The sequence below is a fragment of the Odocoileus virginianus genome, chromosome 3 (genome assembly GCF_023699985.2).
Source record: "Odocoileus virginianus isolate 20LAN1187 ecotype Illinois chromosome 3, Ovbor_1.2, whole genome shotgun sequence".
In the NCBI taxonomy this organism is placed as follows: domain Eukaryota; kingdom Metazoa; phylum Chordata; class Mammalia; order Artiodactyla; family Cervidae; genus Odocoileus; species Odocoileus virginianus.
The window spans coordinates 68,474,021-68,501,826 of NC_069676.1; the positions used below are offsets into that span (position 1 = coordinate 68,474,021).

The window sequence follows — 27,806 nt, forward strand, 5'->3', positions numbered from 1 at the left end:
ATTATAGATTACAGAAAAAATGCCTTTCAACGAATAAGGAAAAGGCAAATATCTACTTAAAACAAAAGTATTTATAAGCACCGATTTCTCACTAGAACATTATGATACTGAATACTATATAGCTGTTTGAATAGGACCAAAGGATTTCTAATATTTGCTTCAACAGGTAATTGGGAGTTGTTGCTGTTGTTCAGTTGCTAAGCTGCGTCTGACTCTTTGCAACCCCATGGGCTGCAGCACACCAGGCTTCCGTGTCCTTCACCATCTCCTGGAGCTTGCTCAAACTCATGTCCACTGAGTCAGTGATGCCATCCAACCATCTCATCCTCTGTCGCCCCTTTCTCCTCCTCATTGGGAATTCCTATTCATCCTTCCTCACACTTATGCATCTTGCAGACCTCAGTTCAAATGTTCCTTCCATCAGGGAGTCTTCTTTGATCAAACCTCAGTCTGTCGGGTCCTCTGGCATATGGTCTCACAGCAACATAGACACTTTCCTCACTGTCCTTATTTACATTTATAATTATACATTATTTCTCTAGATACTTGTTTAAGGTGCATCCTTTTAAGATGTGGTCTCTGTGAAGCCAGGAACATGTCTGGTAGGGATTCAGGAAGTATCTGTTGAATTAGCAGATAACCCCATTAGGCAGGATTGAGTGTACCTTTAGGGCTTTCCTGATGGTGCAGTGATAAAGAATCCACCTGCCAATGCAGGAGATGCAGGAGACAGAGCTTCAGTCCCTGTGGCGGGAAGATCCCCGGGAAGCAGGCATGGTAACTCACTCCAGTATTCCTGCTTGGTGAATCCCACGGACAAGGAGCCTAGAGGCCTATGGTCCATGGGGCCACAGAGAATCAGATGCGTCTGAGCAAGTAAGCACAGACACAGCACACCTTCCACTCTCCGAGCACCCTACACGGGTGAGGGCACCCCCACTGTCATCCGAGGTGGGTGCTCTGATGAATACTCCCTTCAGAGATGTGCAAGCTCAGGTTACTGTCAGTCACTCCTGAAAGAATCCCAACAAGTAATAAGGGACTGGGATTTGAACCAAGTGTGAGTTAATCCACTTAAGACAGACGGGACACTGGGACCCATGATATGTCCCCTTGAAAGAGTGAAATTCCCTCTTGTTTCGAACCACTTAGGAAACATGGACACGCGCTGCGGAGTTGAAGGAGCAGTGAGAGAACAGGCCTGTGGCATGGCGGGTCAGAGAGGGCTGCCTGAGGACAGAGAGGAGGCGGAGGAAGGAAGGCTGCCCCGCGCCTCCGGGAGGGTGGGGTCAGAGGGGACACCCACTGCTGCCCAGGCCCGAGGAAAGGACGTGGGAAAGCGGACAGAGGCCTCTAGGTCCACAAAACGCTCCATCCGGTGGGTACCCAGTTATCTGCTGGGTCTTATCTTTTCTCTCTGGACCGTTCCTCCTCACTTTGTGTGGCTGCATTGTAGGAGGAGCCACGCAGTGAAATGAGAGGTTAGATTTTAAAATAAACTGCTAAAAATACCCAAACTCTTTAATTCTAGACTGTAGGAATTCTCGACAGAGGAGCCTGGTGGGCCACAGTCCATGGGGTCACAAAGAGTTGGACACAACTGAGTGCACGCATACACACACACACACACACACACACACACACACACACAGAGGAACTCTCAGGGCACACCTGTAAGCATTCGCTTTTATTTGGGCTGAGGTGACAGGGACTCTGAAACCAGGCTGCTTGGGTCAAATGCAGACTAGGTTAAAGGCAAGGTCACAAAATTGTTAATTGGCTATACCCTAGTATAAAACAGGCTTCCCTGATAGTTGGTAAAGAATTCGCCTGCAATGCAGGAGACTCTGGTTCGATTCCTGGGTTGGGAAGATCAGTGGAGATAGGATAGGCTACCCACTCAAGTATTCTTGGGCTTTCTGCGTGGCTCAGCTGGTAAAGAATCCACCTGCAATGTGGGATACCTGGGTTTAAGCCCTGGGCTGGGAAGATCCCCTGGAGAAAGGGAAGGCTACCCACTCCAGTATTCTGGCCTGGAGAATTCCATGGACTGTATAGTCCATGGGGTTACAAAGAGTCAGACACAACAGAGATACTTTCACTTCACTTCACTTCAATACAAAATAAAAAGCTTTTTAAAAATTAGAACAACAAGAAAAAAAAGGGGGATAACATTACTTTCCTTATTGGGAGGTTGTAAGGATTGCGAAGAGTTGACTCACTGGAAAAGACCCTGATGCTGGGAGGGACTGGGGGCAGGAGGAGAAGGGGATGACAGAGGATAAGATGGCTGGATGGCATCACCAACTCGATGGACATGGGTTTGAGTAAACTCTGGGAGTTGCTAATGGACAGGGAGGCCTGGCGTGTTGCGATTCATGGGGTTGCAAAGAGTCAGACATGACTGAGCGACTAAACTGAACTGAACTGAAGGATGGGTGGTTTCCCAGGTGGTGCTATTGGTAAAGAATCTGCTTGCCAATGCAGGAGACGTAGAGATGCAGATTTGATCCCAGGGTTGGGAAGATTCCTTGGAGAAGGAAATGGCAACTCACTCCAGTATTCTTGCCTGGAGAATCCCACGGACAGAGGAGAGAGTCCACAGCGTTGCAAAGAGTAAGACACAACTCGAGCGACTTAGCATGCATGCACACACATGAGGATGAAATGAGATAAAAGCACCTAAAACAATGCCCTATTTAAAACACTCAAGGAATAGTACCTTTAATTATAATAAAAGTAAGCAGGGGAAGGAACTGAACTTCTGCTTTATCATGATCAGGAGAAGCCCCTGCAACACTAAACCAGTAGCGTCAAACCAGTTCCCAACTTAAACAGCCCTGGAAGTGGTGAGAGAGGGTGACACACAGCATTTGCTTCATCACTCTTTACGACACACATGAATGTATTGGTACAGTTGTGCTTCTCTTTGCAACAGCCTGTTGATGGAATCTTCCAATTTCAGTCTCCCAGCAAAGTATCTAAAAAGTTGAGACCTCACTATTCACAGGCCTGAGAAAAGAAAGTGCAAATAATATTTCTCCCCAATGCTTAGTGTGGAGACCTTGCTTGGTTCCTTATCCTTATAGTGGGCAGAGGCAAGAGGCAACTCAAACGTTCCTGTTTGCCAACAGGATCAGTCAAAGGTGGGGAAGGGAGATCCTGCACCCATCAGCACAACTAAGTTTTCAGATTTATTTACAGCTTCATCAATTTATGGGAAATAAGTCTCTTTTTCTCCAGGTTAAAAGTATCTACAAAGAGAGTTTCATTATAATGATAGTGATAATATGAAAGTACATTTTGAAGATCATCTTTGTACACAGTATTTTAAATTGCAGTGTAGATAAGAACATCTACATAATTAAAGTCTTGAAGACAAGGGTTTTTGAATCAGCTTTGAATTACAGCTTCTCTATTAATTAGCTGTGTGACCTAGGGCAAGCTCCACAGCTGAGCTGAGCCTCAATGCCCTCATCTTTAAAATGCAGCCATCAACTCATCTTTGAAATGAAGCTACACCCTTTGGTTTGTTTAAAGTCTGTGGTAAGATATTTAAGGAGTTGACCATCACAACTGGCACACAACTGGGTATGTAACAAAAGGTAACCACTGCTATGGTTTTTATAACTTTAAAATTCCACAAGTGGGAGAGGAGACTTCAATTCACTGAATTGTATAGGCAGGTAAAGCAAATTCTTTATATTTTCTCATTAACCCCTTGCAGTGGATGTTGTAGTTGAAGCTACTCTACCCTTTTAACAGAGAGTAGAGACTTGTCCTGTTTTAGATGTGGGCCTGACTGTCAAACCAGTCTTGGTATTTTCCCTCCCATTGCCAGGCACTGCTACAGGGATGGGAGGTCTAAGTCAACTGAGCTATTGTAAAAAAAAAAATGAAAGGTTTGTTGGAAACTTCATATTTTAAAACAGCCCCAGCTCCCCTTCTAGATATGAACGAAGAAACAAGGGGTCTTGTTGTTCCTGGCAGCCCAGAACAAGAAGATATCCTTGACAAGATTTGGGCTGGCTGTGTTGATCTCTTTCTCCCTCTTTCTCTGTCTGTCTCTCTTTCTCCCTTCCTTTTTCACTCTCTCTCTTCTCCATGCTTCTATGCATGCTTTGCACAAACTGGATATATTAAAGTGAGCTGAAAGTCAAAAAGGCCTCATTAATAAAATTCAAATAGCAATTTTTAATCATTCTAAATAAAATTGAACCTAGGACAATGGTAAGTGCATATATTTTATATGTGTGTGTATGTATATATATATATTTACATTTCCAAATTCAATAGCCTATGAGAAAAGTTTTATTATTATCCTATAGCAATTTAATAAAAATGCCCTCAACTTATCTGTCACTTATGTTTTGTCAAATGGGTTTCTTATCTGTTATCTCATTGCCTTCTACAATACCGGAAGAAAACTGAAAGATGAGGCAAGGACTTCCTCATCTCATGGATAACAAATTCAAGGCACAGAGAAATTCTCCCAAAGTTGCAAAACTTTTCAGAAGTTAAGCCAGGCTTAACCAGCCAGCTTCTTGTCCTGGTTTCTTGTCTCCATATTGGACTCTGTGGCTTATTCTGCCAACTACAGAACTGAGGAAAGATATTTTAAAACAGCTTCACATGTAATCTGTGATTAAAATGTGCAGCTCAGAGAGAGAAATCTAGGATACATTTAAGTTATCCCATCTCTACCACTAACTGCTAATATGACCCTGAGCTAGTCACTGACATTTCTGGGTTTCAGTTTCTACATATAAAAATGAGCCATCACAAAAATGTAACTTTGTAGGGTGATGGATATTAACTGGACTTGCTATGGTGATCATTTTTGCAATAAGTACAAATAGCAAACCATGACATTGTGCACCGAAAAGTAATAAAATGTTATACCAAACATATCTCAATAAAAAAAAAAACTAACAAAAACTCAGAAATTAGAAAATGTTGTAAAAATGCAACTACAAGTAAAAAGACGTGCTAATAAAAAAAAAAAAAAAACACCAGAGAACTTTTATGAGGTGAGGTTTCTTCTGAAGCCTTTGATAGCCTGGAGAATTGACCAGCTGATCCCAGAGTCAACTACGGAATCCTTAGTCTAGTTCTCAAGACAGCAATCATTAGTTGTTCAAGTCTGATACTCAAGGTGTAACTCATTTATCTTCCCTGGGTGAGGTCCCTGCTTTTAAGTATGGTCCAGAAATCAGCAGGTTTGGCATCAGCAGGACTCAGTTAGAAATGTAGAATCTGAAGCCTCACCTAGATGTACTAAATAAGAATCTGCCCTTTAACCAGAAGTGTGCATGCATGCATGCTCAGTCACTTAGTTGTGTCTGACTCTTTGAGACCCTATGGACTATAGCCTACCAGGTTCCTCTGTTCATGGGATTCTCCAGGCCAGAATACTGGAGTGAGTTGCCAACCTGTCCTCCAGGGGATCTTCCCAACCCAGGAGTTGAACCAGCCATCTCTTAGGTCTCCTGCATTGTCAGGCGTGTTCTTTACCACTAGTGCCAGCTTATGCACACTCGAGAAGCACTAGGTTAGATCATCTCTTAAAGTTCTAAATGTCAAAAACTGTAGGATTTTCCAAAACTAAAAAGGCAATTTTTCCATGAAGCTTGGGTGGTTCTCCAAATGTATTAAAGGATATTTCCATCCTCTGCACAGTAAAGGGGTGCAGGAGATAACTAGTAATGATTTTTGAGTTCCTCTTTAAGAATGTCCAATGAGCCACAACCAAGGAACCAACTAAACTTTCAGGGGAAGACTTAACTGGAGATAAACCCTGACATTCATCTCAACCAGACATCCCTTATACAGCTGCGGTCTGAAGGCTTCTGTGCATTTAGCCAGTTACGTGGTGAATTACCCCAGTGAGAACTGACCAGTGCGCCAGCCACCCTCACAACCCAGTTCTTGTTAGAATTGCTCTTAATATGACACCACCTTGTCAGACATCTCTGTTCCATTTTAACACCTGATGACCCTCAGCTCTGAGATCTGCAGATGAGGATAAACAATGAAAGTGACTGAATTTCACAAAACATCAGCTGCAGGTTAAATTGAGAAATGAAGAAAATTATGAGTTTGGAAAAACAGGGAGGAACCCCAAGCTCAGCTATCAACCTGGGATGCTTGGCTAAAGAATAAAACCTTAGCTGGACTTGAAGTCACATATTGAAAATGCTCAAAAACAAAACAAACAAAAAGACATGGGTTCAAATCCTAAGTTTGCCACTTATGAGTTGTATGCCTGAGTATGTTACCTCTCTCCGGGCCTCACCTTTTGTCTAAAGTAGAATTTTAAAGGGTTATGAGGACCTAGTATACTAGCAAGCTTCAAACTTTCATGAGCATCAGAATCATCTGGGAATCTGGCTACAATTTAAATTCTTGGAAGTGTTAGTCGCTCAGTCGTGTCCAACTCTTTGCAACCCCAAAGACAGTAGCCCTCCAGGCTTCTCTGTCCATGGAATTCTCCAGGCAAGAATACTGGAGTGGGTTGCGATTCCCTTCTCCAGGGGGTCTTTCTAACCCTGGGCCTCCCACATTGCAGGCAGATTCTTGACCATTTGAGCCACCATATGAGCTGTGTGACTGAATATGTTACCTCTTTCTAGGCCTCTGCTTTCATCTTTAGTAGGATTTTAGAGAATTAAAAAGCACCTAGTATATCAGCATGGAGAAGGAAATGGCAACCCACTCCAGTATTCTTGCCGGAGAATCCCAGGAACAGAGGAACCTGGTGGGCTGCCGTCTATGGGGTTGCACAGAGTTGGACACGACTGAAGTGACATACCGGTATATCAGCAAGCTTCAAACGTTATGAGCGTCAGAATCGTCTGGGCAGCTGGCTACACTTTAAATTCTCAGGCTGTCAGAATTTCTGATTTAGTAATTCCAGTGATGGGGCTGAGGATCAGCACTATTAGAGTATTAGTGATTCCAATGTTGTATTCTATGGATAAGTCCCTATAAAATGCTGCTATGGGGCAGGGGATGGTAAGGGATAATTGAAGTACAGCACCTGTAAGCTCTTGGCAAATATAAACTTTAAGAAGACATTAGTAGTAGTTCAGATGGGGGAATATCTTGCTCCAGGTTACACAGTAGCTAGAGCAGGTAAAAAACTTTTTCCCATGGACCAGAATGATTTCCTGTTTATCAACTTTTCTGAGAGCTTAGTTGGAACAATGTGAGGGACTGAGTAAGGACGTAGGTTAAACTATTACTATGGTCAAATCAAGGAATGAAAAGCAGCGCTGTGCAATGGGCAGGTTATGCTCAAGAACTGGGGTCTTTGTTAGTAAATTGCTGTGTGTCCTTGGACTTGTCACTCCCCCTCTCTGGGTATCAGTTTTGTCATTTATCAAATAAGAGGATCCTTCAATATTGTTTCAAGGGTTCAACTATTCTTATTATATCATAGCTATAGAACCTGTCTGGGAGGAACTGCTCCTTGCTCCTCTTGAGATGGAATGCACCTTTCACCCTGTGAAGTTTTTCCTGAACAGGCATCAGAACGTGACTCCTCTCTCCTCTGAAATTTAGTGGGATGTGTCATCTATGCCATGTTCTATTCCTTCTGAAGTTACCTGTACAATTTGGAGGAAGATTATACAAGCAGTAGACTCTCCCAGCAGACTAAGAGAGAATGGTGCTTGTGAGCCCTTTTATGGTCCAAAGCACATCACAGTTACTGCTATCTAACACTGACTCTCACCCACTCAAGCACTTTCCATGTACTTCCACAACCTTAAAACCATCTTTTGAGGGTAGAACTGACAACTCCAATTTACAGTGAAGGAAACCGAGGCTCAGACTGCCTTCCCTTACTCACAGAGCTAGTAAGTGACAGTTCTGGGGATTGAACTCAGAACTGTCTCAAATCCAAAATCGAGTATAAGTGACTAAGCTGTCTACCCATGCTCTTCACCATCAGGCTACCTTCCAGGAGCCGTACCTGGTGAAGTACTTGCTAAATGATCAACACATTTGTGATGTTCTTTCCAAATCTGTGTTACTTATGAGAAACTGAGTGTTATTTTGCAGCTGTCTGCAATGACAGGAGCAGAATGTGGCTGAAAGCCATGGCTTTGACTTCGCGGGACCAACATTTGAAAGTGCTGAACCGAAAACAATCCTGTGGTCCTGGGCCGAGGATGGGCCAGGGAAATTTGCAACGCTCTAAAGCAGTATTCACTGTTGAGGACTTCTTACTTCAATGCACTCTCAGGGGTTAGCAGGTTGGCCTCCATAACTCAGAGGTGCTTCCCTCCCTGTAGGGAGTCAAGGCAAGCATCCTGTGACTCACTGGAGAAAGCCAGCTATGGTGCCCTTGAAGCCAGTCCAGTTCCCAGACACTTTCTGCAGCAGAAGCTAGCAGAAATGTTGAGAAGCAAAGAGACAGCTTGTTTATTGCTGGGGGAGTTTTCAAAATGATGTCAGGGTCCATTTTGGTTATGTCTCCCCAGGTGCTCTTTGCCAAAATTAAACAAGCATCAAGCAATCCTGCAAACCTCTTCTCAGAAGAGGCCATAAAATATTCCCAATTTCTTCAGGAACATGGGGCTGCTGGAGGTACAGCAGTTTTGTTTTTTTTTCTAACAAATTAATTTAATATTAATAGAGATATGGTTAATAAAAATTTAATGCCAGTGCTTGATTCCCCAAGCTTTCCATGGAACACTCAGTTTTCTTTCTCTTTCCCAACAGCTCATAATTTTTCCAAAGTTTTCTCAGTAATAGTTGTATTCATGGTACTAGGATTGTTAGTTTATTTCCTAGAATCTGAGATTTCTATCAACTGAACATTTATTGATGGGTATTTATAAATCAGAAAAGAAATTAAATACTTATAGTATCATACCAACTTGGGGGTGCTTTAATAAGTGAATCTGCTTTAGAAACTGAAAACTAGTGCATGCTGCTCTGGAAAGACTTTTAATAACACACTGCAAAGTGGCCTTGATTTCCAGCACTGATATAACAAGGTAACATCACAGTGTCCTATTTCAAATTCTAGAATGAAACAGAGAACTCAAAGAGCTAAAGTATTACTGTGCACTGTGAAAAGTTACAGAGTGTTATGCTATTAACATAATAGTATAACATAACATAATAAAACATAATAGTTTTTATGCTATTGATTTAAGTCTTGGTTAATGGAGACCTAGGCATTCTGATAGAATAAGTATTTTCCAAAATTTAATTCCTTGGGAATGATTTTCGTTCTAGGAAAATGTCTAATTCAGGGGAAATAAATCATAGTAAGTGTCTGCATTCTTGCAGGACAGGAGATGATCAGGTTCACCGAGTCAGAGGGAATTCACAGGGAAACTCACCTTGCAGTAACCAAGAAGATGACAGGAAGACTCGAGGGGCTTTGGTCCTGGCAATCTTTCACTGATGATGGCTTTCCCGGTGTGCCGCACTGTCTCACCTACAGAATGGGGATTATACCTAGCCTCTGTGCCTCTGGTGGCTTTTGAGATAGTTAAATGAGGCACCACAGGAAGTGGTACCTTTATATTGAAAAAGTATAAATATTCCACTGGGGCACATTATCATCATCTAAAGGACCTGCCTCATTGGTTATTTACTACTTTGTGAAAAAGTGAAAGTGTTAGTCGCCCAGTTGTGTCTGACTCTGCAACCTCATGGACTGAAGCCCACCAGGCTCCTCTGTCCATGGGATTCTCCAGGCAAGAATACTGGAGTGGGTTGCCATTCCCTTCTTCAGGGGATCTTCCTGACCCAGGAGTCAAACCTGGGTTTCCTGCATTTCAGGAAGATTCTTTACTATGTGAACCACTTTCACTATTTAATGTACATCCTAATTAAGTCTATATAAGAAATACACCTTTTTAGATGAGTAATTTCTAGAACAGGAGCTGGATCTAAAGTACTTTTAGTTGTTCCTAGGCCAGGAAAGTTATTTTATAATATTTCTCCTTATAAATATTTTCCACACTGTTTTCAAAAGGAAACTTGTTTTAAAGACAATAATTTTTAACCACAGAGCCTGATATGTACTCTGTGTAAGTATCTGTAAATTTTAAATTAGTAAGCAATTGCTTGTGGCAAAATAAATGATAATAGGTTTAACTGAAAGCCAGCTATGGAACTAATGAATTTCAGGCCAGAATGTTCAGGAAACATTCTGAAACTGTATGATTTTTAAGGTGGAGGAGAACTTGGAGACCACACCCTTGTTTTATAAGACAGGGTGACGCCTCTGATACTACAAATACGCCTTCAGTGTCAGAGGTGAAACTTGAATACTGAGTTTCCTGAGGTTCAGTCCACTGCGCTGTTAGAAAATTACTGTTTTTTGATGGGGAGCTATATTTGCAGGAAGCTGTGAACATTGTTGCTACAGGTACATCCAAGCCTGGAAAAAATATCTGAGGTCTCTAACTGTGTCACTGGAATCTTGAATCTCTGGTGACAACATCGACAAGAAAGCAGGAGAGCATGGGCTTGGATGTTACCAGAGCAATTACTATGCACTCTGGGCCCTCCTCTTCCTGTCTTTCTTCTCTCTCTCTCTTTTCCTTTCTGACAGCAATTGTTATTAGAATATAAGGAATAACCGTTAGAAATGAGCATGTGTTATTTACATGTAATTAACTTGAGTCAATCTGATTAAGTTATATATTAAGTATTGGGAAAAGTAGGAAATGTGTGCGGTGTGTGTATATACATATATGGATGTGGACAGTATGGTGAGCTTGTCTGCATGTGAGAGCAAGAATATAATGAAGGATTATAGGAGATCATAGGATCATACTGGCAAATCAGATAAGAATATGTATACATATACCTACACATACACTTTCTTAAATTTTAAAAGTAATATATACTCATTGTAATCGTTTAAACAATATAGAAAGATATAAAGCAAAAAACAAAACTATTGCCATTAGCCTATATCCTCCAAATGCAGCCACTACAAAAACAAAATGCAAAATCAAAATAATGCAATAAGGATTGTGTTACTCGTGTTGTGCCTGGGAAATATATATATAGTTGACCATTACCTTATGCTACTAATAATATATTATTCAGGGTGAAACAATCAATTAAGTATAAAAGAAAACCTTTTCAGAAAAATTTAGAAGACCATATGTCTAACCTAGAGTTTCAATGGGAATTTTTATCCATTCCAGGAAACTCAGAAATTATAAAAGTATAATAGTTAAGGCATACAAAAATAAAAAAAACATTATGGCATGAACGAGAGCTTGGGAAAAATATCTGCAATGTAACATATGAATAAATGGACAATTAATTATTATAATATAATTATAATATTAATTATTATACTTAGAACTCTAGAAACTGAAAACAAAGGAAAATAGATATGAATAATCATAGATAATTCACAGGGAAGCTAATTCAAATAGCACATAAATATATGAAAAGTTACTCAGTTGCTTAAGAAATATGAGAAATATAAGTTAAAATAAGATAAACCAATAATAAATTTCAAAGAGCAATCAATAATCAATATTTCTGAAGGGCAAGTGAGAAAGAGGATCTGTTCATATAGAACCACAAAGAGATGTAATAGATGTATAAAAATCACTTCAAAATGTTGTTTTTCCCCCCTCAGGGAACAAGGGTGAGATTCAGATGGTTTTTACTTTCTCTTTTTAGCTATTTTATAAATGAAAATAACCATGTACTTTAAAATATAATCAGAAAGAAGATTAAAAATTTCATTGTAGAAGGAGAAAATTTACTTAATAAGAATGGTAAGAGAGAAAGAAAAGTATACACATTAAGTGTTTTACAAGGTCAAAATATTATTCATTCTTTTCTAGATTCTGGATGTTCTGCTTTGCTTTACTTTGAACATGTTTATTAAAATGTTTATACATGATTTTTACCTTTGCCTCTTTAAAAACAAATAGATCTTAGATACATCTACAATTTAGAGGAAGGGGTGGGTTAGTTAAATAGTACTATATTTAAACAATATAGTATCCAAGATGTGAAATGATACTTTTATTAAGAATTTTATTATATTTCTAACTCATCTTCATACTCTTTATTTATACAGCACTGACTCAGTGCTATATACTACATTAATCACTGTGGTTTTGTAATTTATTTAAATTTCTAGTAGAGCTATTCTTTTCCATTTTTCTGAGTCTTCCTATATACCTTTCTTTGAAACAGACTTTAAAATTACTGTTTCAAATTTCTAAAACAAACCATTGAAAAAACAAAACCCAAAAATGAATCCCATTGAGATTACACTACACTCAGCCTATTTTAGAAAGAACCGAATCCTTTAAAATGCTACCTTAAAAAAAAAAAAAATCAGTTATTTTTAAACAAAGTTTTCTTTCCTTAAATACATTTTGGGAAAAGGGTCTGTTCTTTCTTTCCATTTATATTTTTGATTATTATTTATATACTCTTTATATAGAAAAGCTATGGAAATGTTTCTAACTTTTCATATGGTTTTTAAAGTTATTTCTCAGGTCTCTTGGATTTTGCTTGACTAAATTTTTTTTGTTTTTTGTTTTTTTGCTAAGGGTAAAATTATTTTTCTTTTCTAAAAAAATTTTTTTCTCTCATGTAACTTCACTGGCTAATAATTTTGAAAAAGTTAAATAATGGTGGTGATGGTGAGATTTACTTCTTGTTTCTGCCTTTACTATCCCACCTGTTAGACCAGAAGTAAGAGGCAGAGCCTTTGGTTGAATAGATAGATAGAAACCATAGCAGGGAAGCAGTCATTGCTCCCCAATTTCCTAAAGGATTCTATGTTTATAGCCAAGAATGAATTGTTGTCGCTGTTTAGTCACTAAGTTGTGGCCAACTTTTGTGACCCCATGAACTGCAGCCCGCCAAGGCTCCCCAGTTCCATGGAACTCCCCAGGCAAGAATCTTGGAGTGGGTTGCTATTTCCTCCTCCAAACAAGAATGAATACTGACTTCCACAGATACCTTAAGGATGAAAATCTTGGCACCTCTTCAACTTATTAATATGGTAAATGTATTTTTATTTTGAAGTGACACTCTGTGGTTATTTTGTAGCTTGCTTTTTGTATTCTCTGGATTCAATGTGAAAAGTTAATTTAAGAATAGACTGTTTTCCCTCACGGAGGTTCATTAGTGAAGTGGGTGCATTGTTGCCTTTATGTGCTTTTGTTCTTTTTTACATAGGTTTTGGCATCTTATTCGTGTTATGCTGCTGCTGCTGCTAAGTCACTTCAGTCGTGTCCAACTCTGCGCGACCCCATAGACGGCAGCCCACCAGGCTCTTCTGTCCCTGGGGTTCTCCAGGCAAGAACACTGGAGTGGGTTGCCATTTCCTTCTCCAATGTATGCATGCATGCTAAGTCGCTTCAGCTGTGTCCGACTCTGTGCGACCCTATGGACAGCAGCCCACCAGGCTCCTCTGTTCACAGGATTCTCTAGACAAGAACACTGGAGTGGGTATATCACTCTCTAAATCATTTGCAAGGTTTCTTTTTTTTTTTCTGCTAGGATCTGCTAGAGTTTAATACCCATGGAGGTATTTGCTTTTTAAAATTTGATAGGACTTATTGATGAAACTTTCTAGGCCAGTTGACCTTTTGCAGTGTGAGTTAAATTTTTCTGTCAATTATCTTAGTTTTATCTTTGGTAATTAATATGTTTTTGTTTTCTCTTTCTCCTAGGCTCAGTTTTGATCCTTTATAATTTCTAAGAATATCATATATTTTAACCATGTTTTCTAACATTTACATAATTTTTTTTCATAATTTTCTTTTAACTGCATCTTTATATAGGTTGTCATGCTTTAAAAAAAAACATCTATTGTGGTATACCCATATTGGCTCCCTCTTTGCTTCTTTAATAAGCTCTTCCTTGGTCAATTAGTTCCTGATTGTACTTAACTTTTTAAATAGTAACTGACTTATTTGTAAATTATTTAATTTTCTGATTTGTTAATTTATAATATATCTTATTTCTTTCTTCTTTAAGATATTTGGTTGATTTTTTTTTAACTTCTTAAATTATATACGTCTACTTTCTAAAATTAGTTACTAGAGATTTATTTGAAACCATAACTTTCTATTAACTATTTTAGCCACATCCCTTAGAATTAACTCTGTAGTATTTTAAGCTGCCATTATTTTCCAAATGTTCTGCAAATTAATTTTTATTGTATCTTTGATACATGAAAGTGAAAGTCGCTCAGTCATGTCTGACTCTTTGTAACCCCATAGACTGTAGTCCATGGAATGCTCCAGGCCAGAATACTGGAGTGGGTAGCGATTCCCTTAGCTGTATAAAAATGAGTTTATACAGCTAATTAATTTTATTAAATATACTACTTAGGTAATGTTTCTGTCATTTTCTCTCTTTACTTTCAATCATCTAAATTTATTTGGATGCTATTTCAATTTTAGTTTTATGAATTATATATGAACTATAAATCAAGGATTATATCTTTGCTTTGGATTGCAATTATTATATTTCTCAATCGACATTTTTTAACTTCAGTTTATCCTTATATAGTAATAATATTCAATCTTCATTTCTTTAAGATTTGTATTTACCTCATTTGTTTTTGTCTGAGTTTACTTATAATATTTTTCCATAAATAGTTTTTTATTGGGTTTAGTTCTTGATTTAACAATCTTATTTGTTTGATATGTGAGTTGATATATGTTCTAGTTATGATAGTTAAGACAATGGTCTTAATTCTATCATGTTAATTTCTGCTCTACATTTTTTTTAAGTTGTCCTTATCCTTATTCTGATGTCTAAATTTACACACATTATCTGCATCTTTTTTTCAGTGAAATAGAGTTGACATGTATGTGCTCAGTCGCTCAATTGTGTCTTTGTGACTCTAGGGACTGTAGCCTCCCAGGCTCCTCTGTCCATGGGATTATCCCACAGGGGACACTGGAGTGGGTTGCCATTTCCTCCTTCAGGGGATTTTGCCAACCCAGGGATTGAACTTGTATCTCTTGTGTCTCCTGCTTTGCCAGGGGGATTCTTTTACCACTGCACCACCTGCATAATGTTTTGTTAGTTCCAGATGCACTACATAATGATTTGATGTTTGTATCCATTATGAAATTATCATCACAATAAGGCTAGTAACCATCTGCCCCTACAAAGTTATTATGTTATCCCTGACCAATATCCCTTATGATGTCTGTACCCTCCCAACTATTTATTATATGAATCAAAGTCTGTACCTCTTAATACTCTTCATCTATTCTGCCCATAGGGTATGGACACCCATCCCCCTCTGACAAATAGCTGTTTAATCTCATATCTATGGGTCTGTTTTCATATTATTTGTTCATTTGTTTTTTGAATTCCACAAGTAAGATCATGTGGTATTTGTTTTTATCTGTCAGACTCATTTTAACTTAGCACAATGCCCTTTAGTTTCATCCATGTTGTCATAAATGACAATATTTCATTTTTCATGAATCAGCAATATTCTACTCTATCCACCACATCTTCTTTTTCTATTTTTCTATTGATGGGCACTTAGGTTGACTTCATATTTAACTAGAAAATAATGTTGCTCTGCATTTCTCTTTTGTTTATTTCTTCCTGATTTTCTAAGGTTTTAGAAGATAAATTGTCAGTTCTTGATTCTTCTTCATCCATAATGGCTCAGATTTCATGCTTTAGTGTAACACCAAAAGTTCTTAGAAATGGAAAGGTCAGTCCCTCAGCATTCCTACTCAAGATTTTGACTTACGTTTCAGGTGGAAGTTATTTTTTAACCAAACATCTCAGATGACCCTAAGGTAGTGTATGGTAGACCCTTTAAAAAACATAGTTGTGTAAGTTGTCTATGTTAATTTAAAAGATATTCTTAACCTTCAAATCCTTGATTCATAAACTATAAGAATAAAATGCAAATATTGAGCCCTTGCTATGAATTAGAAAACAAATATTCTCTCCATCGTCATCACACCTATCCTGATATATATTTTTAATATATTTTCTATATATAATTTTTAAAAAAATATTTCAATTATCTTTTATTTCTAACTTAAATTTTGGAGTCATATAGTTTTAGTTCTACATGCTACCTTCAGTTCTACATACTAGCATATACTGACTTTTTCTATTCTAAAGTTTTTTATTTTGACTACATTCTGTTGGGGGCTAGATTTTTTAAATTAAGCCATAATGTTTTTCTTTGGTTGTTCCCTTAGGTTTTGCATATTAAGGATAGATTGTCCTTCTTTTGCCTTGAAATAATACCAATAATGAAAGTGAAAGTCACTCAGTTGTGTCCTACTCCTTGCGAACCCATGGACTTTACAGTCAACGGAATTCTTGGTTATATTTTCTCCCCCTCAGAACTCTGTTACATCTTTTCCATTGTCTTATAAAATTTAATATCGCTGTAGAATAGTTTCAGATTTATTTTTCCTTCCTTGTAGGTCATTTTTCTGACTGAAATTTTAAGTAATTTTAAAGGAATATAATAAAGAAGCAATGGTATATAATTTTTATCTTGGAACTCAGTATATCCTTTCAGCTTACTGATTGATTTCATTACTGGTATTTAGAAACATAATGTATAGCATAGTAGTTAGAACGTATCCTTTGGTCATATTTTCTGTTCAACCATTTCTTAGTCATCCAACCTTAAGAAAATTAATTACACTCTCCAGGTCTCTGTTCACCAATTATAAAATTATAACTACTACAACACATAGGGTAATAATGACTTATGTCATGACAATATATGTAAAGTGCCTAAGCAGATACATGGCATTCAAGAAATATTAATCACCATCATTATAATCAGTTAATGATGTCAGATTTAAATATTTTTTCTATTTGCTTTTTGTTTTATTCTATATTTCATGAAAACCATAGTTTTGCATGCTTACTCTGCTGTACCTGTCTTGTATATTTATTATTTTCTCTAAGTGGTTTTTATCTGTATTTCTCTTTTTTTTTTTTCTGTATTTCACATGGTTTTCTACAGCCTGAACTTTGTGGTATTCCCTTAAGATTTTTTGCCATACTGATTTTCTTTCTTGGGATTTTAGATTTAATTAGTGTCTAAGAAAATTGTTTAACCTTGGCCTTTTGTTTCATATTCTCTTTCAATTTTTCCAAGAAAAATACTTTTTAATTAAAGTTTTAATATATCCTGAAGTATTTTTTCCAATAAAGAGTCATTATCTTTTGCATGCTGAGTTCCTCTGTCTCTGCCAATGAGTGAGAGACAGAGAAAGAGAGACAGAGGGAGAGAAATATGTCATCTGATAGCCTTCCTATATAGCTGCCATGCTGCTTCTGTGTTTAGATGCTTTATTTTGAGATAGACTTTTTCTATAGGGTTTTCCTGCTACTGGCCTCCTTATGCATTTCTGTCTCTCTGTAGAGCTCCAGTTTTAGCTGGGTGTTGATTATTTTGCTTTTCCATTGCCATTTTATCCTCTATGGCTTTTGGACACAGAAAAGTGCACGTGGGTTTTGGATTCTTATATCTCAACTTCTCTAACACTTTTTACAACAGAAAACAGACATCAGTTTTCTATTTTTTCAGTGTTTTAAGGGCTGAGTGGTATGTATACCACCACACTTTCATAGTAGGTATGTAAACCATAGTAGAACGTTTCTAGGGAACAAGTTGCAATATGCATCACAATTTTAAAGGCTTATGCTTTTTGACTCAGAAATTTCACTTTAAGAAATGTATTAGAAATCAATGGTGTACAAACATGTCAGTAATGGGATACTTATTTTAGTTGTTTATATTTGAAAACCACTTAGAAACAATGCATGTCTAACAACAGGTGCTCGTTGTATAAATTAGGGTACATTCAAGGAAACATTTTGTGGTTTGCTGTATACTTAAAGACACAAAAAAGGTAAGTAGAAAATAGCATACATTCAATAGTAGAGCATAATTATTTATATAAAAGTATGTCACTAAAGGAAAAAAGGGCAATGTTACCAATGTGTTAACACTGGTGGTTTTCGAAGCCTTCTGCACATTTTTTTTTTAAACATGACCATGAATTAGTTTTATAATCATAAAAATAGTGATAGATCTAACAAAATAAAAATTAGGAAAGATATACACTGCTACCATATCCAGAACAGTGACTATTTATACAGTGCTCTATGTCTGGTACTGTAAAAGACCTTAAGAAATTATCCTTTCAGTGGCCCCATGAAGCAAAAGTTAGTGTTTCAATTTTCAGCTGAGGAACTTGAGGGATGGAAAGGTTAAACAAGTGTAATATTACTCAGCTCATAAAAGACCACGCTTTGACATTGAACCCAGTTCAGTCTAACAGCTACCATCATCCCAGTGCACCCTCCTAACTCTGAGGATTGTCAAATACATTTTAACACTTTTTCAGGTTACAGGTTTAACAGCGCAATATTTAAACTTTTGAATATTGACCCTTATTTCATACTCTAAACATGAACTTAAAACAGAATTCAAAGGACGGAGTAAACACATACCCAACAAAGAAAAGGATAAATGCAGAAGACATTAAGATTCATATTTCAATGTAAATCATTCCCTTTAAGATACTGTTTTATGAATTAGAAAGAGTCCTTGACAAATGAGGGTGCACGTCATGGCATCAGAGAGTATCAATAACTCTTTCAAGCCATCAGTGGAAAAGAGCACCAAAAAGGCAAATTTTCCTTCAAATAGTCTCATAATCTGAGGAGTTTCCTGAATTTTCATGTAACTTTAACCCAGTTTAAATCACAGACCAATCATGCAGTATACCCTGATTCTGATTTTGAAAAATACAGTATTTTTCAACCATTTTCATTATAAGCCCAAACTCTGTCGGACATGTTTCTACATGACTAGCATTCTACCTAGAATACTGCCCAATCAAATCAGTCCAATTCCACTTCCACAATAGTGACTTCGCTAAAACAAGAACAGCAGCAACATCATAGCCTAACGGAATAGGCATCGTAGGGGATTAGAACTAAAACAGTTGAGTAATGAAGTTTCAAACATCTTTTCTTCTGGAATCTACCTGATACCCTTTATCAGACTCTTTGCTATGTATAACACACCAAGTAACAAAGTTTGAAAAGCAACTTAAAATAGCACAGCAAACTAGCAATTTAAGAGGTTAACCATACCTGTCTCCCATCAGAAAGGCACTAACAATGAGGAATCAAGGAATTTGGGGTTAGAGCCACAAAACTAAGGAAGAACATGATACTTCAAGATATAATAATGACAACTCATCCGGCATCAAGTCCTCATAGGGAAGATTCACAGATTCAGTATCATTTGTTGCCTCATCGAGAAATAACAGAAAACTGAGAGACACGTAGGAGACGACAGTCTGGAATAGTGACTATTACCACCCTCCTTTCCTCCCTCCAGTTTGGAGGGCAAGGGGAATGACAATCTGCCAATTAAGAAATGTAAACATGTGAGGATTCAGAAACCAAACTCCAAGTTTTAGTCCTCAGTGGACTTTCTTTGGAGTTCATTTAAGTCACGAGCATTGACAAAAAACAATCTCAATTACTGCCTCTTTTCTATCATTATAGCAACACTGGGCCTGCTGAGATAATACTTATTTGTAAAATATAAATAATAATAAAGAAATAAGGACTTGATGCAAACATAACATTCTCAAATGCAAATGAATAATCTAGGACAGAAAAATATAGGCTCCTGAATTCTGAGCCAACCTAGGGAAGGGCTATAATTTTCCACCTATTCCACCAATCAGAAGAAACACAAGAAAACTAAGAAACGCCGGGGCATATAATGACACTCCATGTTCTCAATACAAATGAAAAGGAGTTCTCAAAACATGATCCATCTGGTTTCTTTCTTTAGCACAACAATAATGACTGAATGGAACACTGAAGCTTAGGTTCATCATAACTACATTAAAAAAAAAAAAAACAGGAAAATCCCAATAGGGTCCCACAAAAACGTTTAACACATTCCCACATCTCTATGGATACAAGTCCATAGGTTATCTGTAAAAACCCCATACATTATTTTAACGGGAACAGCTAAACAAATTGGCTCCAACAGAAATACAAATAAATGGATTAAAAACTGGCTATCTAACCGTATAGAGAGAGAAATCGTAATTGGTAGTCCGTCTAGTTGGGGAGAGGTTTCCAGTTGGGTCCCACAAGGATCGATATTGGGTCCCATTTTGTTTAATATCTTTATAAAAAATCTGGAAGACAAAGTAGAGAATGTGCTAATTAAGTCGACTGATGCCACTAGATTAGGATTGGTGGTTAAAGTAAATTGGATATAGATAAATGCTACCGGCCTTTAGAAAGACCGATGTTAACAGAAACTAGGACTTCTAAATAGTTATATCTTTTTAATGTATCACTTAAAAATCTAATTCCAAACATTATAAATAAGTAAATTTAAAAGATCTTAGGTTCAATGAAAAAGAGAACTTAGAGACTCATAAAACCCATGAATGCAGAATGAAGGATGTCCCCCCCAATAGAGATATTCTCAGCGCAGCTTTATTTGGAAAATTGGTGGCTGTGGGTCTCTCAATACAATAAGGATACTGCAGGCAATTCACATATCCAAGAATAATGGTACTGAAAAGATGAAGTAACTAAATTCTCAAAAATATATATACCTAGTTATTGGCAGAAAAATAAACAAGAAAACAACATGAAGCTTAAAAGAAAAAAAGAGCTAAAACTTGGAGGCATAAACAAGAGAAGTGGCTGAAATTATCAACAGAAAATTCTACAGGCACATACAAGAGACACACACAAAATTGAAGAATGCAAGGTGTAACAGGAGGGCTTTCCTAACATTTGAAAAAGAGACTGCATTTTTTTAACTACTCCTAAAGATGCTTGGGAAAAATATTCAGTAGAACTCTTACTAGTTTGAGGTTTGTTTTTAAAAATCTTAGCATTTTACAATTTAATTTGTCACATGGAGACAATTGTGAAAGTAATAGTGACTGTCAGTTATGGATTCCTGAGTATAGACAGACAGGCTTATTTAAGGTGATGTTAATTGAACTGAAAATATGGATAATGTGGAATTGACTTTTAAATTTTATTGGATAAGGACTGGAAAACCTAGATGGTCTCAGAAATCTTGCTAACTCTGCTATGCTACCTTGGCTATTTCATTTTCCTTAAGAGCCTTAGTTTCTGCATCAGTTTAAACACAAGGCTGAGGATTGCTCTAAGAGCTGCAGATACTCTTGTTAAAATAAGACCTTACAGGAAGCTTATACAGAGATTAGAAAACTGGAAGTACACTTTTGCGCAACAGTGAGTGGGCTCCCACCTGGCTAGGCTTCCCATTTTCATTCCCCTCTGGCCTCAGGACACAGAACAGTTTAAAAATCACTTTAGATTATCTGACATGCCGCCTCTGTCTCTTAAAAAAACTATCAACAGAATCTATAAAAGTGAATCCTTCTCCTCATGACTGATTTCTCCAGAGCATCCAACAATACTTAGTTGATTATACGTGCCTGAGCTTTAAAAAAAAAATGACTGTAGAATTACAGTTGAAAAGAAGGAACATTCTTGATAAGAATGAAAGTAGCATTATTCATAATGCTGACAAGAAAGACAGCATTGTGCAGAGTCCTCTGTGGGTCTCCTCTAACCTTTCATGCTGGGCTAAGGAAAAAAAAAAAAAAGGAGTCTGGTATTAGATAGTTACCTTTTAAAACCTAATCAAATGGCTGTAAGTATTCTGGCCTAAGAAATAACTGATACAGTTTTTGGTTGGTCTGTTATAGATTTTATAGCTAGTATCTGTTGAAAAATGATTTCTTTGCTTTGACTTTAAAACTTCCAATGTGAAACATTCCTCTGTAGATGATACTCTTGTTTTAGGGATGGGATTTCATCCTACATATCAGAGCATGTAAAAGGCACAGGCAAGTACCACCAATAGGACTGGAGATTGTAAATTTTATTTTAAAAAATAATTATGCTTATAATTGTATTAATATTCATCAGTTACCTAATGCCAGTCATATGCTTGGAACTATGCTAGTCTCTCTACATTTTATCATAACTTCATAATAACTGATGAAAAAGGACTTAAGTCCATTTTACAGATCAGAAAACTGAAGGGTCAGAGAGGGTTTTTTGGCCTATTATCACACAACTATTAAATGGTAAATGTCCAAACTGACTCAAAAATATTTGTTCAGAACTTTGTGCTAAATGGTAACTCCTGATACCATGATGTTATGCATGCTGATTGAGAAAGCAGAGAAACAACTCATACAATTTATGCTAAAGAGTTTTAAGAACAGGACAAGCATCTTATGTTTTTCTCAAGTTGGAAAGCAGAGGATTGGCATAGCACAGGGTTTTTTTTAACTTCAGAAGGATTGACATTTTGGGTTGGATAATTGTCATGTGGAGGCAGTCCCATGCACTATTCGATGTTCAGCAGCATGCCTGGCCTCTATCCACTAGATACCAGTGATAATCCCCTCCTCCTGGTCTGACCATCCAAAACCTCTACAGACATTGTCAATGCTCTTCCAGGGGCAAAACTGCCTGTGATTTGAGAACCACTGCACTAGAAGAACTCTGGTATCTTTTTTGTTCTCTCACATTCTATGCTCTGAATTGCAGATGCAACATTAGCCAAGAGGATGGGTTCTGCATCACTATGGGGTACCTGCCCATTGAACCATTCCCTACCTCCATCTTGTACACTGAATTTAAAACCATCTGAAGCTCTCCAGTGTTCAGTCTGCAACAAAACTGCCACTCTCTGGTACTTAAATGTATCATTTAAATGCAAATTGATAGGTAAAAAATAGGGTAGATGAAAGTAAAAAGAGATCAGATGTTATCTCAACTCAGCCTTGCATTAGGCAATTGATTGAGTCTCATTTCAAACTGCAGTCCTATGAGATAGTTTTATTAATTTATTCATTTTCTCTTCTTTACTAAAGCTACTCTTATCAGGAAAATCATAAAATGGATTTAAAAAGCCTTCTCTCATTTGATAGCCTGAGAGGGCCATAATGCTACCTTGGAATCTATTAACAGATCCCAATAACTGAAACTCAGAGCATTTAAAAGGGATTGACAACTTCCTAGACCCTGTGGTTCACTGACTTATAAGGCCACACTTAAAATTTGCATTATTATGAATATCATCTCCTGGGAAAGGAATGCCTTTGATTATAGAGAATAGCCCAAAATCAAATATCAGAAGATAGTTTTATTTATTTATTCATTTTCTCTTCTTTACTAAAGCTACTCTCATCAGGAAAATCATAAAATGGATTTAAAAAGCCTTCTCTCATTTGATAGCCTGAGAGGGCCATAATGCTACCTTGGAATCTATTAACAGATCCCAATAACTGAAACTCAGAGCATTTAAAAGGGATTGACAACTTCCTAGACCCTGTGGTTCACTGACTTATAAGGCCACACTTAAAATTTGCATTATTATGAATATCATCTCCTGGGAAAGGAATGCCTTTGATTATAGAGAATAGCCCAAAATCAAATATCAGACCTATGGATATATGGAAAACATCAGTGAGTCAGAAATTTTCACTGGATTTGCTCCAAATAAAATTCAATGGCAGAGATGATTTACGGTATGCTATCCTTGGAATTAAATTGAAGTTATAAATATTAAAATGTCAATTAAATAATTATTGGATGGTTAACAATTCCAGATGGCTTAAAAGTACTACCATTTTCTTAGTTCCATCACTATGACCTATTTATCAAATCCACATTACGCATTATTTTATAAACACTATTTATGGGATATATTAAAATAAGACCTTGTTTTTCTCATATATTTTGAAGGGTCTAAATTTGTACTCAGGGAAAGCATGTGCATAAATATTCTGCTCAGTGCAGAAAGTTACATAACAGGAAGCCAGGTGAAGTATTTTTCAAGTACAGACAGGTAGATCTATTGGAACTGCTATCAATAGGCTCAAAATTGAAATTCTAAATCTTGAATTCAAATTAGAATAATATTAGGCGAATTTTAAAAATTATGATGCTTAGGCATACCCCAGGACAACCAAATCAGAATTTCCAGGGAAGAAACCCAAGCTTCAGTAATTTTTAATACTTTCCTTGTCATTTGATTGGGAACCCAAGATTGAGAACCATTGTTTTAGAGAATAGATTGGATTTAAAATTGTGTAGAAATTGTTTTTTGACTATGCCTGACTTAAGCAACATGGTGGCCTCTTGTACTCAAATGCTTCAAGGATTTAAGGTGGTAATGTGAAAGGCATTAACTAATTATCTGTCACTTAGAAAGTTATTTTTTTTCCTTTCCACTTCTCTTTCTATCCATCTGATGTCTTCACAAACCAAGTGTCAGTTTGTTGCTGGTGAGTCTTTAACACACGTCTATACTTGCTTATTTCTCTTTTAAATCAAAGAGGATGCAGCGCTCAGGCCCATAGCCTCTATGTAACATAACCTAGAATTAATAGGGTAGTTTCATTTAAGATTATCTTCCAGCAAGTAATACTGATATAACTGATATGAAATTTCCTTTACAGATAAATTTAGATAAAATGAGTAAACTTAGATAAACATAAAGTAAATAATAGTACACATTCTACTCATAAATGGAAAAAGTCACAAAAGTGGTCTCAGATGACCAGTTTGGGCCACCCTAGTCTTAAGGTAAAGGGCATCTAAATGTTGTGTCATAAATTTGGGCCCGATTATGTCTCCATCACAAATGATGTCTTCCCCAGCCTTTCATTTTCTCATTTGTTAACAAGACCATGAACCTATATGGCAGGCATTCTTCTATGACTTTAAGAAGCAAGGAGGGCTTGCCCTTTGAACCTACCTTGTTGACATCCAGGCGCATCTTCTCATTGTTGGCACTGGCAGCCTTTTCAGCTGCTTTCTTTTGGCGTTGAGGTCCCCTCCCAAAAAAGATGTAGTTGACCAAAGCATATTCCAGAAGGGCCATGAAAACAAACACAAAGCACCCCATCAGGTACATGTCAATGGCCTTCACATAAGGGATCTTAGGGAGAGTCTCCCGGAGGTGGGTATTGATAGTGGTCATTGTTAGCACAGTTGTAATTCCTGCAAAAATGAGAGAGGAAGAATGTTTGTATTTGCTCACTGCTTTCATCATAGCTGGAAAGGTTAATTATACTCTTTTACTTTTCCATATATCCCACACAATATATGAGCGAGTGGGTGAAAGTCGCTCAGTTGTGTCTGACTCTTTGCGACCCCATGGACTATATGGTCCATGGAATTCTCCAGACCGTAATACCGGAGTGGACAGCCTTTCTCTTCTTCAGGGGTTCTTCCCAACCCAGGGATCGAACCCCGGTCTCCCGCATTGCAGGTGGATTCTTTACCAGCTGAGCCACAAGGGAAGCCCAAGAATACTGGAGTGGGTAGCCTGTCCCTTCTCCAGCGGATCCTCCTGACCCAGGAATTGAACCTGTGTCTCCTGCATTGCAGGCAGATTCTTTACCAGGTGAGCTTTGAGGGAAGCACACGATATATACTGGGCAATTATTATATATCAGCCCTGTGATAGGCCTGGGAAATATGCACAAATCATTAATTTATAATAAACATTAATCATTGGGGACATTTCCTTTAACCATAGCTTTATGGTTATAGTTATGTATCTAGTGTGGGACTTGGAGATGTGAATTAAATGCTATGACAGACATGTGTGTAAGATGAGAGTTGAGAAAACAGAGTTGATCCTAATTTAGCCCATGACGTGGCAGGGGAATGATCAGGAAATTCCACCTTTGGAGCTGAGTCCTGGAGAATGCATGGGAGTTACCCAGGCAACCAAAACCTGGAGATCAAAAGTGATAGTAGATACAAGGGTATTGGTAGTGGAGAGAGTTTTTTTAGGGAGGTGCTTTGTGGGGATGAAAGTACACAGCCCATCAAAAGAATCTCAAGCAATTCATTGTGGGTACATTAAAGGATATGATGGGAAGAAGGATGAGAAAAGTGAAGATTAAGTAAGGCCCGCATAATGGAAAGCCACATACAGAGAGCTTAATGCAGAGCTTGAACTTAAAACTGAAGGCAACATGGAGCCACTGACCAGCTTCAACCAGGCAGGCACTAGGGACAAACTGTGTTTAGAACAAAAGCTCTGGCATCAGAGTGGAGCACAGACAGGAAGCTTACAAGACAGGAAATAGAATGCCAGCTTAGAGTCTTTCAGAATAAGAAAGTAATGAAGGGGAAATAAAATAATTGTGTGTGTGTGTGTGTGTGTGTGTGTGTGCGCGCGCGTGCGCACACGTGCATGCTTAGTTGCTCAATCATGGCCAACTCTCTGCAGTCCCATGGACTCTAGCCCACCAGGCTCCTCTGGCCATGGAATTTACCAGGCAAGATCACTGGAGTGGGTTGCCAGTTCCTACTCCAGTGGATCTTCCTGACCTTGAGATCGAACCTGCATCTCTTTCATCTCCTGCATTGGCAGGTGGATTCTTTACCACTAGCGTCATCTGGGAAGCCCCCAAATAATAGTAATAGTATTAGTATTGAAATCAATGAATAGATGCTATGAACAAAGGGCAAAAATATGGAAACTAGAGGTGGAAAGTAACAGGAAGCAGGTATCTAGCTTTCGTGTTTTGGGGTTGGGAATGTAGGCACATAACGCACAGATTAACAATACAGAAGTATCTCAAGATTCTTTATGGGAAATGCCACACTAGCTCAGGTTATAACTGTTTGCCCAGCTGAAGGAGCATCTTCAACAGTGGGGAGTAGTTTCCCTCAAAGCTATAACTGGAGGGACAGACAGAGAAATGCTGGATAAGAGTGCTGGAAGTTCAAAGTCCTGAGGTTTGATAAGGTCCAGCTTTGTAGCAAAAGAGTGATGTGAAAATAGGAATCAGAAGCCAAGATCACACAGATGTGAAGTTGTGGAGTCAACATCTGAACTGGGATCTCTCTTAACTCCAAAACCCGTGTCGTTAAAACACTACCCAATGACAGCCCAATGCTAATTTTCAATTCTATTATTTTTTTAGGAACATATGTTTTCTGATTTAATTGTGTCTCTCTAATAAGATCAATCATACTTTTTGTCTTGTTTGTCTACATGTTCATGAAACAGACGCAGAAAAAATAAATTTGATCCTATAAATAAATATAAATATAAATATAAAGCATATAAAGCATATATATATATAAAGCATATAAATATAAATATAAAGCATATAAATAAATCAAATAAATCTGATTCTGAGAATGGCCAGAAACACCATGGTTGATACTTTAGATCTAGGTGTTTTATAGTTCTCATATCTTTTCTGTATTAGTCATTTTGATACATTTGGATACATTTTGATACATTTTCCAATTTCACTTTTCATTATTTCATCTAGAGCTTATCTTGTATGACTATTACATGTATATTATAAAACTGACAATACTGATTTCACTACTTATCTAAATTTTATGTTAAGGTGTTTCTGACCTAGTAACAAACTACTCATGTAAAAGACATTTTAAACATTTCTTTAAAAAGTAAATAACTTACTTATTATTCCTGTAACAGGCATAAAATTGAAAAAGAGACTTTTATTTTGGAATAACAGGATATTTACAAGTTCCATTCATTACTGTATTCAGCAAATATTTACTGAACACCATTCACTGTGTGAGACACTACAGATATAACTGGAGCACAGTTAGATATGGGCCTTCCCCCAAGGTATCTTCAATACTATGAAGAAAAAGGATATCACACACCAAATAAATATAAGTTATAAGTGTCATTGGTTTCCGAGGGTGTTCTACAGTATTTT

The 27,806-nt window shown here is 37.4% G+C and overlaps 1 protein-coding gene across 4 annotated transcripts in view; it reads right to left on the reverse strand.

Moving 5' to 3' along the window:
- GABRB2 (gamma-aminobutyric acid type A receptor subunit beta2) overlaps positions 1-27,806 on the reverse strand; it is a 267,825-nt gene that overhangs the window by 17,831 nt on the left and 222,188 nt on the right. For 3 of the 4 annotated variants that reach the window (XM_070465737.1, XM_070465736.1, XM_020903345.2), the window contains exons 9-10: positions 24,839-25,083; positions 20,094-20,207 (exon numbers count right to left, since the gene is read on the reverse strand). In XM_070465737.1, the coding sequence (XP_070321838.1) occupies positions 20,094-20,207; positions 24,839-25,083 (359 nt within the window). The remainder of the gene's footprint in view (positions 1-20,093; positions 20,208-24,838; positions 25,084-27,806) is intronic. The other variant, XM_070465738.1, reaches the window with a different exon arrangement.